The sequence below is a fragment of the Bacillus rossius genome, chromosome 10 (assembly GCF_032445375.1).
Source record: "Bacillus rossius redtenbacheri isolate Brsri chromosome 10, Brsri_v3, whole genome shotgun sequence".
Classification (NCBI taxonomy): Eukaryota; Metazoa; Arthropoda; class Insecta; order Phasmatodea; family Bacillidae; genus Bacillus; species Bacillus rossius.
This window is the reverse complement of record NC_086337.1, coordinates 7,464,497-7,482,178: the sequence shown is the minus strand read 5'-3', so window position 1 is coordinate 7,482,178 and position 17,682 is coordinate 7,464,497. Positions and strand designations below refer to the sequence as shown.

The window sequence follows — 17,682 nt, the reverse complement described above, 5'->3', positions numbered from 1 at the left end:
ACTGAGAAAATTTTCCATAACATAAATTGTATGTAGGCCTATATTTTTTTACTGGCGAAAAATCTTATCAAATTTAAAATTCGAAACAAAAATTGGTGAAAGGGTCTACGGAATTCAAAAATGAATAACCTAGAACCACCTATATGCGATCCCGCTTCGAATGGTGATGGTCCTATACCGGTACGTTTAGTCGTGTTTACGTGATTGCACCTCAAAGCAGAAGAAATTTCATCATTTATATATATACTAGCTGCCCGACCCGGCTTCGCACGGCTATACTACAGGGAAAAGAAGACCAAATCTCACATTTACAGTAATAATAAATGAAATACCATGACAATTGATTTATTACAATGTTTTTTTAATGTATCGGAGAGAAAACGAACAGCACCGATGGTTTCCCGACTCTCGAGCACACAACGTACAACTGGTGTACCCGTACTACGTTTCTGGAGTCTGCAGGCAGTACACTCTTACGCCGCTCATTTTACATGCCCTTCCTTGTGGGTACGCCACTGCAGAGCCTCGAATGGAAAAAGAAATCAAAGCGATGCCCGTTGCCATGGAGATGAAGTAATCACTGTTGCACGGGCTTAACCACCCTTGGGAGCTGATTTTCGGATAACGTCATCCTGTGTAACATAAGGAACATTACTGTCAAGTTTCAAGTCTGTAGGATATATACTTGGAAACAAAAAAGCAATTTTTTATATTTCAATTCCCCGCAAAATTTCAGTGGTGATGAGGACTGCACTAACAATGAAATAGTCGTTGCCATGGTGATTTTCTTCGAATTCATCACAACATACACCTCTAAACCTCTAAAATTATCAGTGTTTCTCTACTATATTATGCATGTTTTATACATATAAACCTTTCTCTTGAATCAATCTCTCTATTAAAAAAACCGCATCAAAATCCGTTGCGTAGTTTTAAAGATCTAAACATTCATAATGATAGTCAGACAGCAGGAAGCGACTTTGTTTTATACTATGTAAGATATAGATTACAAGCAGAGTTAATAAGGGATGTTAATTAACTGTAGGTAAAATTTAATATGGAGTGAAATCTTAAATTCGTGACAAGGCAGAACCTATTACTCTACTAACACAAACTCCGCTATTTCTTTTCTTCTCCAACACTTAACCCTGATTTATATTGTGTAGTTTTTTTTCTTTTGTAAATATTTAACCTCTACTCGTATTGAACAACAACCTGAATTAAGTGAGTTAATTATATTATTAATTAATTGAATTTAATAGATTTGCTTCCTGTGTAGACCGACAACCTGAATTGAATGACAAAATCTACTTAAACGCGAGTGAAGCTGTGGGATAAAGCTAGGAAGTAATAAATGTGATGGATATTATTTTTATTATATCTTAAGAAATGAATGTATTATGTATCATTTATTCATTTCTTGTTCTACAAACTGCTGAAAATGTTTTATATATACACACATGTACAAACACCCACACATATTAGGTGTGTATATGTGTATATATATGTGTATATATATGTATGTGTGTATATATATATATGTATGTGTATATATATAATATATATATATATATATTCTTTCCTTGCGCGCTTGCAGTTGTTAGGATAATATTACACTATGCTTTTCTGACGCTGCTGCTAAAACTTACACTGAATATATATTACTTTTGACATGAGTAACTAAGAAATTTACTTTATCTTAAGTGAAGTATAAACATACTTGTAAAACATTTATTTTATAAAATTAGTTGTATAATTCTTTATTTTTTTTAATTTTTAGACCGGATTTTTCTAATGAAAAAGGTGTGGGACTAAGTAAGTTGTATGGTTGGATCATATTTAGCATGTTTTCTTTAAAGAAGCAGTACAAATAACTGATATCAAAATGAATGTAAAAATCGAACAATTTCTTATATTTAGTTTTTAAATTCAACTTTATTTAATTATTGCTGTAGAAATGTGGTAATAATAACAGATGGACTGGGTGAACATTCAAAAGTGATGTTAACTTGTGAGAATTATACATAATATATCATATATCGAAAGCACATGTGCGCCACGTTCCGGTGCAACCATGCAGTAATAAAATAGTAAGTGAATCAATGAATTATTTTTTAACACATTAAATAGTCATAATTGATTCTACACAAAAATATCACCAAGAAAGTAATGAAATACAAATTATTTTATCCCGGACTTAAATCGAAACTGAAATGTTAACACCACACATAATTTTACAAAAACAAACATATAAAAAATGTAAACTACTTAAATATTTGTTGTACAGCCAATTTAATTAAAACGCCAAGGTTTGAACCGAGTAGGAATTTGAATAATTAAAACTTATTGGCAGTTTCTAAAGAGCAATGTGTGCAATACACCAAGGGCCTTTCACGACTGCAGTGAAGAAAGCATCGACAATGCAATAGCTACGGTCAGTAGGAATAACACGGAATAGAGACTATACTAAAAATCTGTCAAATTAAAAGTCATGCTACAAAATAAGTATACTATTGATAAAAACAAAACATTTTAAGTGTTTTGTAAGGAATTTCCGAATAGAAAAAAAGTTCAAATGAAGAATAAATACTAATATAAATAAGTATAAAAGTATAAAAAAATAAATGTAATATAAAGTAAACTTAATATATGCAGAAGAGGCATGTGAGGGGAGTATGTTTATAATAATAGTTATACAATATATGAAGCATTATCGAGGTGTATATAATGGCGTAAAGATAGTTTAACATGAAATAAAGAAAACTTTATTAAATTCTGATAATATTTATTTAAAGGGAAATTGACCCCCTTCCCTTTCCTCTCTTCAAGAAGAATGTATGTAACAATTTAACGTCTCCGAGCAACGCGAAAGACAGACAGAAAAACTAATTTATTATTATTGACAGAATTGTTAAAAAATGCATAGCAAAACATAGTTTAAAATATATGCATTGCTCTTAATAAAAGTAGAGAAACTTTAAAATATATTTATTGTAAAGAAAGATGGTTTGATTAGTTAGCAAAACGTAGTTAGGTACACACTGATGGCTAGCTTCTCCCTTCTGAGCTCCGTGTACGAGGCTGACAGCAAATAAAGACGAGACTACAATTGCATTACTTAATAAGGTACATGTCAATGAAAGACTGTAACGCTATAGGCGTATAAGCTTGACAGGAGCAAGGCACTGAGACTAGGGATTGCAATACAGCTAAGTGGGATCCAGCATCATCTGAAGGCCTGGGGGATCCCGCACTGCTTGTGGATCCACAACGTGAATTTGTTGACAAATCGCGCAAAATTCACTCAAATTTGCCGCTCTTTGAATCGCTTTGCGCGACGTTGCCGCTCCGTCGCTCTGCATCTCGCATGCACTCGGACATAGTCGTGCCGCCGTCTCACTCGCCAGTTAGCATTTGACTCGCACAAAAAACATGGTGGTTTCGCGAACAATCCGTCGTCGTGTTAGTAAAGTATATTTTTCTTTACGTTCATTTAAATAATTTCTGCCTTTACCCTATTCGTGTAAGGTGTATTACATTAATGCATGTAAGTACAAAACCTAATCTATTATTTTTAATTGCAGGTATGGCTTTTTCAAAATCACATATGAAGAATTTTGGTGACTAATGTTAAAGGTTAATGGCATTAATTAAATACGGCTGAAGGTCCAATGTGTTCTCAATTTTTGAAAATCAGTCAGCGTTATATCACTGGCTTAATAATCCACTTAAAAACAAAGCGATGCTTAGAAATAGGTCAGTTACGTCCATTTATAAATAAAGATACTAAAGCATCCACGTTAAAAAATGAAGATATTGAAGAAGAATTACTCAAAAAGAAAAGTAAAACTATCAGACGGATATTTGATAAAAGAAAATTTGATTTGGCCTATTACTACAATATTAAAACATAAACACAATTTATTCATACAAATGTTTTCTGAACATAACATTACCGCAAACCGTTATTTTCAAAGCCTTGTTTTCGCCAAACAAAAACTAAGCACAGAGTGACTCACAACTTTTAAAGTAATTTGCCCGCGAAGTAAATCAAATCGGAGGCCTCGAACGAGAAAGTTCAAATCACGTCTAGCGAAAGAGGAATAATTTCTTACATATGTAAGGTTTAATTCAATACAATAATATAATAACTTAGCCTACTGTATTTGTAAACATTAAGTGGCGCTCACCCGTCATGACGAATAAAACAAGTGTGAAATGGACAGCGTGTGCATTTTATGCCTTTAAATCTAATAAAATGCACACACTTTTGTATGTTGTAAGTGAATCCAATTATATGTACAAATAAGGCGTTTATAAATTTTTGATTTGTATAAACAAAAATATGCGTCTTCTTGGTTAGAACTTTTGCAATTTTTTTAATGATGTTGCATTGCATGACACTTGTGTTGCCTTCTTTAGCAACAACTAAACCTGATTTTTTTTGTTAAATATAGGACAAGAAAAAAATGACGTTAAAATTTTTTTGCTACCTTAAAATATTTTAAATGACTACATATATACATACCATACGTTGCCAAACATTTCTAAAAATAATTATTTGCATAAAAAGTTATGAAAGAATTTCATCATATGAGAATAATTGTCATTAATTTTTTTTAATTGTATGAAGATTTACCAGCATTCTGTATATTTTTATGACATGTTCAGTGAGATTGAAAAGTTAAAGAATAGAAAGAGTATTTGAACATAAAGACAGCGGTGGATTTTTTGTTTTCTTCCCCAGGTTCAAATACCGTAATTGAATTAATTGACACTAATAATTTTTTTTCATGTGACTGATTTCAAATACATCTTAATATAACCCAACTTTAACAACAATAACAACTCTTAAATTATGTTTTCGACTCGCCAGACCTTACTAATTGCAAGAATTCAGAAATTTGTTAGTCCATGAAAATGTTATGTAATTTTGTTCTCTTTTAATGTAATAACATTCAAGTTAACCAACATGAAAATATCTGTTTAAATGCTACTTTCCTTATTCATTTAATTTAAAGGAATTTTGTAACTGGTAAAAATTACGACAAAATATTTGTGACTGCAGAAGTTACACTAATTATTTTGGCAACCAAAGCCAAGTACACTTAAAAAATACAGCAGTATGAATCAGTCCACCGGGAAATATCTTCAGGCAATATTTTGTATGGTTACGAGAAAAAAAAATACCTAAATTTGTTTTCAGGTTAATTTTTCATATAAAATTTTAAACAAAGTTTTTAATTTTTGATGAGTCTAGAGAAATCATTTTAAAATAAAATTCTGGAAGTAGGGGCCTATTAAGCGTTAACACAAATAGATTATGGATACTAAATGTAAGCTCAGGAACAGTATAATTAATGTAAGGTTATAAAATTATTTCTTAAAATTAAGACTCTCTTAAACAATGAACGTTATTGAGTTAAAATAAGATAGGATGGCTTGTCGCTACAGCAGTATCAAATATAATTTCAAAACACAACTCATAAACTTTGTACGTGTTTTTGGCATTGTTTTCTTGATTATCCAATACACGATCAAACTCTATTCGACAATCCGTTTGAAGTGTACAAAACTATGTCGCTAAGTTTTTTTTCTCATTTCCATTGGCCTACTACACAATATCTAGATGATTTACTTACAAATAACAAATGGTTGAAGTAATATCTTGTAACGTGTAACGAAACCATTGAACTATCAAGTATATATTTTAAATCTGCATGATTATAAAGCCCTGCAGTAAATAAAAAAATTTACATATAAAAAAAAAGCATATGAAATATGTTTATTTCAAACTTTTGTCAAAAGGTAAAGTCTGCTAGGTGTGTATTTATTAGACCAATTTTTAAACTAAAATAATACTATTTAACTGTGAATTGCACATAATGAAAACTTAAAAAAATGTTTCACTGTAAATTTATTGGCTAACTTTCTGTGTTGTATGGGATGATTATGCATTTTCTATAAGACGTCGACTAGCTGTAATCATTAATGCATTTTATTACACGTAATATTTCAGAGAACAAACATTATTATTGAAAATTGGACTGTGAATTAATTTTTCCGTTTCACAAATGACCAATAAAGTGGAGCTTTATCAAGAAAACGAAATAACATATAAATTTAAAATATTTGTTTTAATTACGCAGTTTAAAAACACGAAGAGTTATTTGGTGTTCAATATTACAAAGAATAAACCAATCGTATTGTTCCCAGTTTTAAAACGATGCAATCAAAACTATCCATCAAGTTTTAGGCATTACTAGCTAATTTAAATGGCCGTTATTTCCATCATATTGGTAATTGCATGTTAACTTAATTTTTAAATTCAGTTGAAGTAATTTTTTGTTAGATTGCACTTCAAATAATTTAGGCTATTTTTTATATCATAGTTAAACTTTGTGTTTCAATTGGCGATAAGCTCATTTTTTTTTACTATTCTACAATTAATAATACATAAAATTTTATTTCTCACAGATGTTCTTTGTTAAATGTACGTACTGTGTGGAAATGCCATAATTAATTTTAAAAAAGTTTATAAAAATGTAGTATTTAAAGTAGACAATAGCACTCCTAGTAAAGATGGTTAGGTATTCATCTCCATCTAGCGGGCAAAGTGAGAACTATGTAGGGACTGCATGAAAGACCGTATGAAAACCTTCGCTACAAACACACAACCGAATGTTAACAATTCAAGATTCACTCAACTTAGAAACGTCATAACGTAGAAAGTCACAACTTAGAAACACACAACATAGAACTGTCAAAACTTAGAAACACATAACTTAGAAACACGCAATGCAGAACCACACAACTTAGAAACGTCATAACGTATAAAGTCACAACTTAGAACTATCACAAGTTAGAAACACACAACTTCTAACTGTAATAACTTAGAAACACGTAACTTAGAAACATGCAACGTTGAACCGCACAACTTAGAAATGTCGTCACGTAGAAAGTCATAACTTAGAACTATCACAAGTTAGAAAAACACAACTTAGAACTGTCAAAACTTAGAAACACGTAACTTAGAAACACGCAATGCAGAACCACACTAGTTAGAAACACACAACTTAGAACTGTCATAACTTAGAAACACGTATCTTAGAAACACGCAACGCAGAACCACACAACTTAGAAACATCATAACGTAGAAAGTCATAACTTAGAACTATCACAAGTTAGAAAAATGCAACCTAGAACTGTCAAAACTTAGAAACCTGTAACTTAGAAACACACAACGCAGAACCACACAATGCAGAACCACACAACTTAGAAACGTCATAACATAGAAAGTCACAACTTAGAACTATCACAAGTTAGAAACACACAACTTATAACTGTCATAACTTAGAAACATGTAACTTAGAAACACGCAACGCAGAACCACACAACTTAGAAACGTCATAATGTAGAAAGTCATAACTTAGAACTATCACAAGTTAGAAAAACACAACTTAGAACTGTTTAAACTTAGAAACACGTAATTTAGAAACGCGTAATGCAGAACCACACAACTTAGAAACGTCATAACGTAGAAAGTCATAACTTAGAACCGTCATAACTTAGAAAATTCTAAGTTGTGTGTTTCTAAGTTATGACAGCACCCCACGTGCGCACACGGGTGCGTCCCTGATCTATACACTACACAGCACTGTGCTGCACCAGAGGGACAGGTGTCTCCCTTAGGCACACGGCAGTGGACAGATACGGCCTCTACGTCTAGGAGGGCACGACGATTGTCGTCATGGTAAATCATTGAAACTTACAATTGATCTTTTCAAATAACTTTGATGATAATATTTTACCGTTTATAATTGTTTTCCAGGTTAATATTTATGTTTGCTTATGTTTTATGAATGTTTTCTCTCAATTAATTACAGTTTCTAATATTTGTGTATTGTTTAAGCCTATTTTCTTTATTATTAAACAACCATGTAACTGTAAATTTACTTAATTCTACCTAAATAATTACGTTTTAATGTGTTTTAAAATGTTTTTTAAGTTTTAAATATTTTGTTTATATGCACAAATGCACTGTAACGTATTTTTCTTTTGTAATCTTGTCTGTGGGATGATGCAATCGTATGAGCCAGTTGCATGGCAGTTAGAGTGAGAAAGAAAGGCGTGCGTCGACACAGTGACGCCGAGGTGATAAAACGATAATTATGCATCCGGTGTAAGGCAGAGACAGAGCAACTAGCGTGAGAAAATATTTTGGGAGTCCCCAATTTTGATGTGGATTTGAAAAGAGACAGATCAAGGGAAGTCCCGGGTTATGTGTGTACAGGGTTTTTTCATGTATAGTAATTTGTTCTGTGATTGGCCGGTGGTGAAGGGAGTGTTTGATACTGTACTGTGATTGGCGGAAAGTTACGTCATGGTGCAATCCTTAGTCTCTCCTGAGACCAGTGTGTCGTTTTGGTTTTTGTAGTCATCTACTGCACAGTGACTGAGGGGGTGGGTGGGTAGGTGAGTAGGTGGTTTAAAACATTATTATGAAGATTTAAAGAGTCAATTTCGCGGCTGTGGTCCGGGCGTGACCGGTTTATAATCAACCTTATTTTCGTTTTTTTGGATACAATTAGAACTCAGTGACTACAGTCGTCGGTAATCGCCCAAAACAGGACTTAGTAAAATTTGCATTGTTTCCGAGGACATTGTCTTTCTGCATTGTACCGAAAAGTTGAGTGCAACTGCGGGACTTAACTTCGAACTGTTTTTAATATTAAATTTTCGGCCAGTGCAGTGTGTGATTCAAATTAATGGAGCTTATTTGTTGTGAGTAAGGAAAATACTGTTTCAACTTGTAAATGTTGTGGTCGCAAGATGGCGGCAAATGTCTCGTGAATTCGTAAGGTATAAATAAATAAACAGTGAAAAACATTTTTGTGTACGAGAGACATCATTGAAATTCAGCATCGCCCATAACTAATATTCTGAGGGAAACATAATCTTACTTTTTCAGCATCCGAGCATGCAAGTGTATCCTGTGAGTTATACTTCTAAGACTAAAACGTGAAATATCTGAGCTAGTCCGGCGGTCTTTGGAGTGTAACAACCTTTAAAATTCATCCAGTGACAAGACACTTTCCAATAGTGAAAACACCATGATTCCTTGCGATTACTGTACAACACAAACCTTTCAATAAGACAGTTCATGAGTCCTCGTTCCCATGCTATTACTTTTATTATCCTGACGTAACTTACAGAAAACAGCATCCGACAGCTCTCGGACACAGAACAATGGCAGTGTTACTTAAAAATTCTTGAATACAATTTAAAATGTATCTTTCAAGCAAAATATAGATAGAAAAGACTTCCAGCTGCTTTACTATATTAAATAAAGTAAATTATCAGAAATACACTTCAAAACATAAACTATTTTACTAAAGTAAAATGTGATCATAAAAAAACATTGCTAAATCAAGAGTACCTTCAAAATGTATTAAAATTGATTATCTACACTAAACTAAATACAATCTTAGTTTTCTTAATGATCATAAAGCATGATGTGTAATACATTTATATAAATATACAGTTGAACGGTTAAGGGCTTATATGTTTACAAGACACAAATCATTATTTTCCATCTTTCAACCTAGACTCTTAAGGAATTGTGTACTAACTTTTTTGATTGCTTGATGTCCTGTGTTTCGCTGATCACCAATTTGATTTGCATTGTGCATTTGTATCTATTAATAAACTAAATTACTTCCATTTTTACTCTCTACTTGCATGAAACTATATGAACATTCAGCCTGCTGTACAATGCTCACTGCTGGTTCCTGTTATTCACAATGAGTGGCACATAAGTGAGCTGTCTCAGCCCTGGAGAGTGGAGGTTGATGGTGTGTGTTGCAGGTGGGCACACCAGCCAGCAAGATGACGCTACCACAGGTGGGCGTGCCAGCTAGCAAGAGGATGCTGCCACAGGCTGACATGTCAGTTGCCAAGAAGCCAGCACCGGCCAGCTCCAAGCTGACTGCCTTCCTCTTCAAGAAGAGCTGAACTTGTCCACGTGTGACGTGACAGACTGTGTATCTGTGAATATCGCGCACTTGAAGCATGTGAGTGGGTGCACATACAGGATACGGTGGTCACCTGCTGGTCATGTCCTGTACACAACCAAGTTTTAACTCTTCACTTGTACTAAGCAACCAAGTTTTAAACATTTTGTACCTTTTTTTATTAATTTATGTTTAGTTACAGTCTAGAAAATATAAATTGTTTTATTATTTTAATTGCTTTTAATCTGCCTTGTAAAATAAAATAATCTGCTGTACTAGCAATATTTTACACTAACTGAACTTCACTTAAAATTTACGGCACAAATACTATGTACATTAGCAAAGAAAATATAATCTTTACAAGCAGATATCAGTATCGATCTTTCTTTTCTACAAACATTTAAGCAGTGACCTGGCTAGCTGAAACAGTCCACACATGCATATTACATATTATAATTCACTGAACAGTAGATGTGGCAATATTATTATTTGTTTACATTTATGTATATGTATTCTCTTGGAACATGTGAATTGACTTTTGAAAAAAAGTGAGTTATTTTTTTCTTGAATGTACTGTTATTCTCATTGCTACACCTTAAACATAGGATTAGTTGTTATGTACCTTGCAGGCATCTGGGCAAGTGGGTGGATGGCATGTGAAAAGCAATTTCAGAACCATCTCTGCATTGAAGATGTAGCATTAGGGACCCTCTCTCAACTGCCGTCGAGGCTCTCTCTCAGGCAAGATGATTTGTGTGTGGATTCATCATGATCATGTGGGGCCTTTGACTGCCACACCCAGGGTCCCCTCCCTTCAACACCCAGACACCTCAGGGACCCAGCACGACAATATGTGATAGTTGATGGAGGGAAAGAAAATTTAGGTTCCCTGTCTTGTTCATTATTTATTTCAGGCACAAAGGTACTGAAATACAGTTTAATGTGAAGTACTACCTTAAAGATGATAGCATCTGCGTTGTAAACATTCCAGAAGTGTGTGCGTGGTAGTCGTCACAATAATACTAATAAAAGTGCTCACTGTTGTGATGGTAAATAATTTTGGTGAATGTTTACCAGCAGATCTGAGGCACATTCAGGAACATAAGGGTAAAGCCTACCATTGTTATCTTACTCTATAATTGCTATACATGTTGGTTGGTACTCAAATGACACTTTTTTTTAACCCAGTTAAGTGCACATATTTTGCTTGAAACCAACTCATTTTAAGTGGTGTCATAATTTTCTGAAGTTATTTTAGAAATTTGATGTACTGCCTAACAGATTTATTTAAATTTTATACAGTATGCAGTATTTTTCAGAATTTTTATAATTGTTTTATTCCCTAATTTGTTTGTTTTTCTACTTAGAACACAACAGCCCAATAAAAAGACTTTGTTAACTAATATAATATAGCATTGTTTATAAATAAACATTACTTTCACAACTCCTAGTTAGTGGCACAAGAAAAATATAAAAAATTTTGATTATAGAGTTAAAGGGTTTTTAAATTTTTGTCTAGTACTGACTACCAAATTACCCTTTTTACAAATGTGTCTCAATATTAAATAAGTTAGAAACTAAAATCAGAACATGTTACTCACTAAATTATCAATCTCTGCTTTCATTACATCATTTAGTAAAGAAGCTGTAAATTTACAACTCATGTTAACCAATATAATGTTGAACAGTACAGTCAAGATGATTTAAAGGATCTTATTGAAATTCTGGATGATGACAATCTTGTTCCTTGTGGCCACGACACAGCCTGCTCGAACAGCAATCGACACAGTTGACTAGGGGTGTGCTGGAAAGGAAATTGAGCTTCAGGAAAAATTTGGGAGGGAAAAATCAGATTTCACTTAAGAAATCGGGAAAAATCGGGATAATTCATTATAAGCTATAGAGCATGTTATTTTTGTAATATTTTTACCACATCAACATTAAGTTCTAATAAAAATACCACAATGGTGAGTTTCAAATTTAATGAACTAAACCTAAAGAAACTAAATATACATGACATTCTTTACACTTTTGAGTTGCATCATCTTTCGAGGAAATGTTTGTGATCTCTTTAAAAGACAGGCTTTTAATATAATGTTCGGTTTTCATGCAAGAAAATCAGTTCTTCTATATGCTGAGTGGCTAAATATTCTCGCTTTGAAGACACTATATTTCCAGCGGATGAGAAAACCTTTTAAAAGGCAGTTTCAGTTGCTGGTATTCCCAGGTATGTGCCACTGCTAACTTGCATAAATTTGGCAGTATCATCTCATTTTGTTCCCATTACTTCAGTGGGTCTCTGGTACTCTCTAATAGCTGCATATTTAAGTATGTCGTGACCTCTGTGTTTTGATTAGCACCTAAGAGAGACGTTGCAGCTAAATTATCTAATTCATGCCATAAGGAAGATTGGTAAGTGTCATTAATTGATTCAGTGTTTGAGTGCTTGCAAAATAAAGAAAAAAATACCTGAAATCTTTGACAAACATCTGAGATACTAACTACAAGTAAGAAACCAGGTAGTTAGTCTATTTATTACATGAAATAATCAAAGTGTTACTGTAGGCCTATTAATAGATATACATACTTCGATGAACTGTAGAATACCCCCCAATAAATTTTACATCCAAAAATATTAAATTTTATAAAGCTGCCCACCGTAAGAATTTAGCCCCTTTGTTTTTGTGAGATGTACCAAATTGTTAACAAATTGTGATTAAGTTGATGTGTTAATATTGCGAAGGAGCCTTACGGGTACAATAGAATGTAATATACTACATAATCATGGAAGAGAGGGAGAGTGTGTGTGAGGCAGATAATCAAGCAGTGTCACTACTATGTGGAGAAACAACGTAACTCACAAACAAAATTCTGGGTAGAGACTCCACAAACAACAAAAATACTGCGAAAAACAAATACTACTGTGAGAGGTATTTTAACATGTATAATTAAATCAATACACCTATTCCTCACTTAACACGTCTTCAGATTACGCGGATTCATTTAGCGCGATGTGAATTTTACTGCCCCAGTCTTGAATATCACGTCTGTAAATTTGTTAGCATGAAATCTCGGCAGGCAAAAAAAAAGTCCAGCACGACGCCACGAAGTCCGTTTCAACATCTGTAACAACAGATGTGCCGTGGCAAACAGTTAGCCATACAAGGGGGGAAGAGATGTGCACGCAGGTCTGTCTACGCTATTGGCTGTTGTACAAAAATCAGCTATGGCAAGTTAAATTGCGGCTATGGAGTGTAAATGACCAAATGTTTTTACGTCTGCGCGTATGCCGCTGTGTCGTACCGTTGTCGCCTGGCCACGGTCACCGGGCCGTGAACTCAGTCTAGCCAGTGGCAGGGAATTCACTCAAATAAAAGCACCATCTGCCCATTCAGCTGCCGGTAAGTACGTGCTTGATCACTTATAATTAAGCCTGTGCGAATATCAGTTTTTTAGTTTGAATCGAATTCGAATACGAATACCAAATTATTCTCGAATACGAATATTGAGTTCGAATAATTGGAATGAGAATTGAAATCCCATAAAACATGTTATATCACATTACAATATGATAACAGGTACATATTTACTGATACAATGTATGTAGAATCAAAAAACTGACAGTACTTAAAATTTTAAGGTTCTCCAATTTTATAATTAGTTCGTATTAAAAAGAGTCTTGTCACATCACTACATATTAGCTAATTTAAATTTTTGTGGAGAAACACAAGCTGCTCTACATTTTCGGAGGTATACTCTCTCTTCTACACGTCACAATGTTGCCAGCTGTTGAGAAAAGTCTCTCACTGCACACTTTCTTGCTACCACAGCTATGTTTCGGAAACAAGTTTCTCTGCTATGTTTCTCTGACCAGAAACTGAAAGGATTTTCATTCTTTGGGATTAAGGGTGCTGCCAGATATCCGTTTACTTCTCCTTGGATAGTTTCTTCGTAGCTTGCAAGCTTAGGCTGAGCTGCTGTTGAAGGTTTCACGTAGGCCCACAGAGATGACTTCTTAAATAGGCATTTCACTTGTAGCCTCACTTGTCTCAGTTATAGTTTCAGCTACTGTGTTCAGCTTACACAGCTTACATACCTCCCTGCACAAATTTTCAACCCATATTTTTATTTTATTTTCATCCTCAATTAGTGAATCTTTGAACCGTGGATCTACCATCATAGAAAACACATTTACTTCACAATCTTGGAACACCATGTAACGTGATCGCAAGCTTTTAAGTAAGTTCTTGGCAAGAGTTTTTTTTTTTGATGCGCGGGACAGGATAATGGCCTGAGCTGTCACTACGCGAGGAATTTGGGCAGGGGTGAATGAGGGGGTGGGGGAGGGGGTTTCTGCCTGCATCCGGTCGTAGCATGTTAGGCTTTTGGAGTCTTTGCTGTCAGTATGCGGCCAGATGATTTCCACATGGTCTGTACAATTTTCTTTCTCTTCGCCGTCACGTTCTGAACAAAATTACAGTGCCGACAAACCATGTTTCACCCTCTAATCTGAAAACTGTCACCTATAACACCCCGGTTGTGTGGATTTTAGACACGTATTTATCTTTATCAGTATGCTGACAGTTCAAATCTATTTTAAACGACCTGACGACATTCTTCTACATAAAATACGTTAGTTATCGCTCCGAATTACTGTGTTCAAACGGGCTTTACGTGGCCAGATGTAGTGGAATAACTCCACATACATAACTCTAAAACATTACGAAAATCCTGCGGAACTTTTGCCCCCGCCCAACGAGAGAAACCTCCGTGATCCCGAAATGTTTCCCGGTTTCAGTGATCCCGTTCAGACTTTTTCGTAAATGACTGAATATTCGTTTTTTCGAAGTGTTAGTATTCGAAATCGAATCGAATACGAATAATAAACTATTCGTTTTGATATTCGAAAATTCGAATATTCGCACAGGCCTACTTATAATGCATATATTCAAGTATTTCAGACAAAACTAGAAGCATTACGGCGCGCAGATAGTCATGAAGGCCACGCTTATTTTGTTCGCACTTTTAAGCAAGTCAACTGTGCGCACAATCGTACGAAATAAGGACTCTTACCAAAAGTTTATTTATGTAAGTCTGATTCTGTTGGTTGTACTAGAAGGGAATATATTTGACATTAGATACCGGCTTGATGTAGGCTTTTGGACATACGCCATTGCTTAGCACATGTATGTTTGCAGAAGAAAACTACAAAAAAAACACAAATGACAAAAAACACAAATTAAGCAAAAATTGCTGTTGTCAGGATTTAACGCCACACAATATTCCACAACAGGAATATGGTCAACAAACAAAGAAAAATTGACTAACAGAACGAAGCAATTTTTAAGCAATTTTTGCTTAATTTGTGTTTTTTGTCATTTGAGTTTTTTTGTAGTTTTCTTCTGCAGACATACATATGCTAAGCAATGGCGTATGTCCAAAAGCCTACATCAAGTCATGCACTCCCATTGCACAAATCTTTTAAAGATAATATTAGATACCGGAACAGAAATGAACAGATGATTCACGTGGAAGAGGTTGTTAAATGAATGTTGCAATGAAAAAAATTTGCCCTGACAGGATTGGTGTGAACCAGGTGGTGATACGCGAATAAGCACTTTAATTTTTGATAAAGTTAAATTTTAATAATCCGGACAGTAATATCGGTTTCACTGTCGGTAATGGTTTGGAAAAGTACGCGACGTGAGTTTAAAGTCACGCCCGGGCGGCCAAGTCAGCCAGCCGACTGATGATAAAGTAGGTACATAACCACGTATCTCATGTTACGCGGTGTTGTATTTGTCATACGAAGTGCGATGGGAATCATATAAAGATAAATGGTTTGACATGTTTATAGTTGAGTGTTATTCAACGCATTTATATTGCGTAAAGTATATTCCTACACAATTTTGGAACACATTAAATAAATAAGCCTTGCTATTTATGGAAACTAATGCTTCAGAATACGCGATTTCGAATAACACGAGCATTTTTAGGAACAAATTATTTGTGCTAAGTGAGGGATAGGTGTACTGGAAATTGTGTAGTTTCCTTTCCATGCGGAAGGTGCCGATGGTATGACTCAGTACTTATTGTAAGGACTTAAAATCTAGTTAAAAAATTAACTTAAAACTAAGTTTCATAAAAAAAATGGTTGTCTGTAAAGTCAGTTTACGGACGATAGTTTAACGTGACGTAATAACAAAACATTGATGAAATGATTGATCCAGAAGAAAATGAAATATCCAATTCGGCCTGAGACTCAGCCGTAATAGGTTTTTGCAACCAAACCATTTAGGCTTTAAAAATATGTTATTCTTTGAGGAAGTATTTTTTTTTAATTTTTCTATCTTTTTTATGATAAAATCTACCTCTGCATGCTTTTATGAATAAAATTGAATCATTTTTATTGAATTATCACTATTTTGTATGGATACAAAGAAGGAGTAAAATGAAATCTACAATTTAATTGATAAATTTACTTTTATTTGCACTCATTAATTCAAATATGTTTATTACTATAGTAGTATCGTGTACGCCGTATTTATTTTTACAAGTACAAAAATGAAGTTTGTAGCGGCGGCAGGGATTTGATCCATTAACCTTTGGATTGGTAGTCAGCGATGCTAAACGCATGGCCACGAGGCCATATTAGAAATAATAGTTTCAGATTATATATATATTTATAAAAATTTTGTTCACGGTAGGGGAATAATATTTCGTTTTTATAACACGATTTTATAACAAATATGCATCCCAAATACACCAAACTTATTTATAATGTGTACACTATTTTTTTAAACATTGTGCAAAAGATCCCGGGTGTAATTTGAATTATTATGTGTAACTGTAAAACACCATTGTTTGTTAAAAATATATTTTAATATTCAACATTACTTTTAAATAACCGTACCGATTGTGCTGAAAATCGGTGGACGATCGTTAAATTACATAATTACATAATATTAATAATTCAAACGACGAAAATATGATTGAAAAGTCAAATCGATGGTTATTCCAATCGAGTGGAAAAGAGATGCCACGCATGCGTACATTGAGCATAACAGGACACATTCGTAGTGTGTAACGTTGCAAGACCCCTGCCCTCCCAGCTAAATAATTTTCTTTTAAACTTCTTTTTTGTATATGTAAATATAAATAAGTCAATGTTTTTTGAGTGGTGTATATGTTTTGAAACAGTATGATCAGACATTATGAATATTAATATATGTTATTTCATAGGCGTGCGCAGGACTTCAGTAGTGGTGGTGCCAGATTACACAACAGCCGGACATTACGGACCCGAGCCTAAAGCGGGGGGTGGGGGGGGGTCCTCCCCCGGAAAAATTTTGATTTGAAAGCGCAAAATGGTGTATTTTAAGGTGTTTCCGAACAAAAACATTAAATCCACAGATGTAAAAATTTTAACATTTTTTATGACAAATTATGGCTTTGAACTTTTTAATCGCCAGGAAAGCTACTAAACTATTTACAGTTTTATGCTTTGTTGAGCCATAAAGTAAATTGCACAAATTGTTTGCACGGAATTCATGCTGGTGGCTTTGAAAAACCGTACTTGTTTTCTGAAGACGCCAAATAAATGCTAGAAAAAACATTTTCAAATGTTAAATTTTAAAATCAACAAATCAAGGGAGTTTTTGTAACATAC

The 17,682-nt window shown here is 34.0% G+C and overlaps 1 protein-coding gene across 6 annotated transcripts in view; it reads left to right on the top strand.

Annotated features, from left to right (window-relative positions):
• LOC134535754 (WD repeat and HMG-box DNA-binding protein 1) overlaps positions 1-13,850 on the top strand; it is a 291,056-nt gene extending 277,206 nt beyond the window's left edge. For 2 of the 6 annotated variants that reach the window (XM_063374986.1, XM_063374990.1), the window contains one exon: positions 9,868-13,850. In XM_063374986.1, coding sequence (XP_063231056.1) covers positions 9,868-10,014 — 147 coding nt within the window. In that variant the 3' untranslated portion in view covers positions 10,015-13,850. The remainder of the gene's footprint in view (positions 1-9,867) is intronic. The other 4 variants (XM_063374984.1, XM_063374987.1, XM_063374985.1 and 1 more) reach the window with 2 other exon arrangements.
• Positions 13,851-17,682: the final 3,832 nt, after the last annotated feature.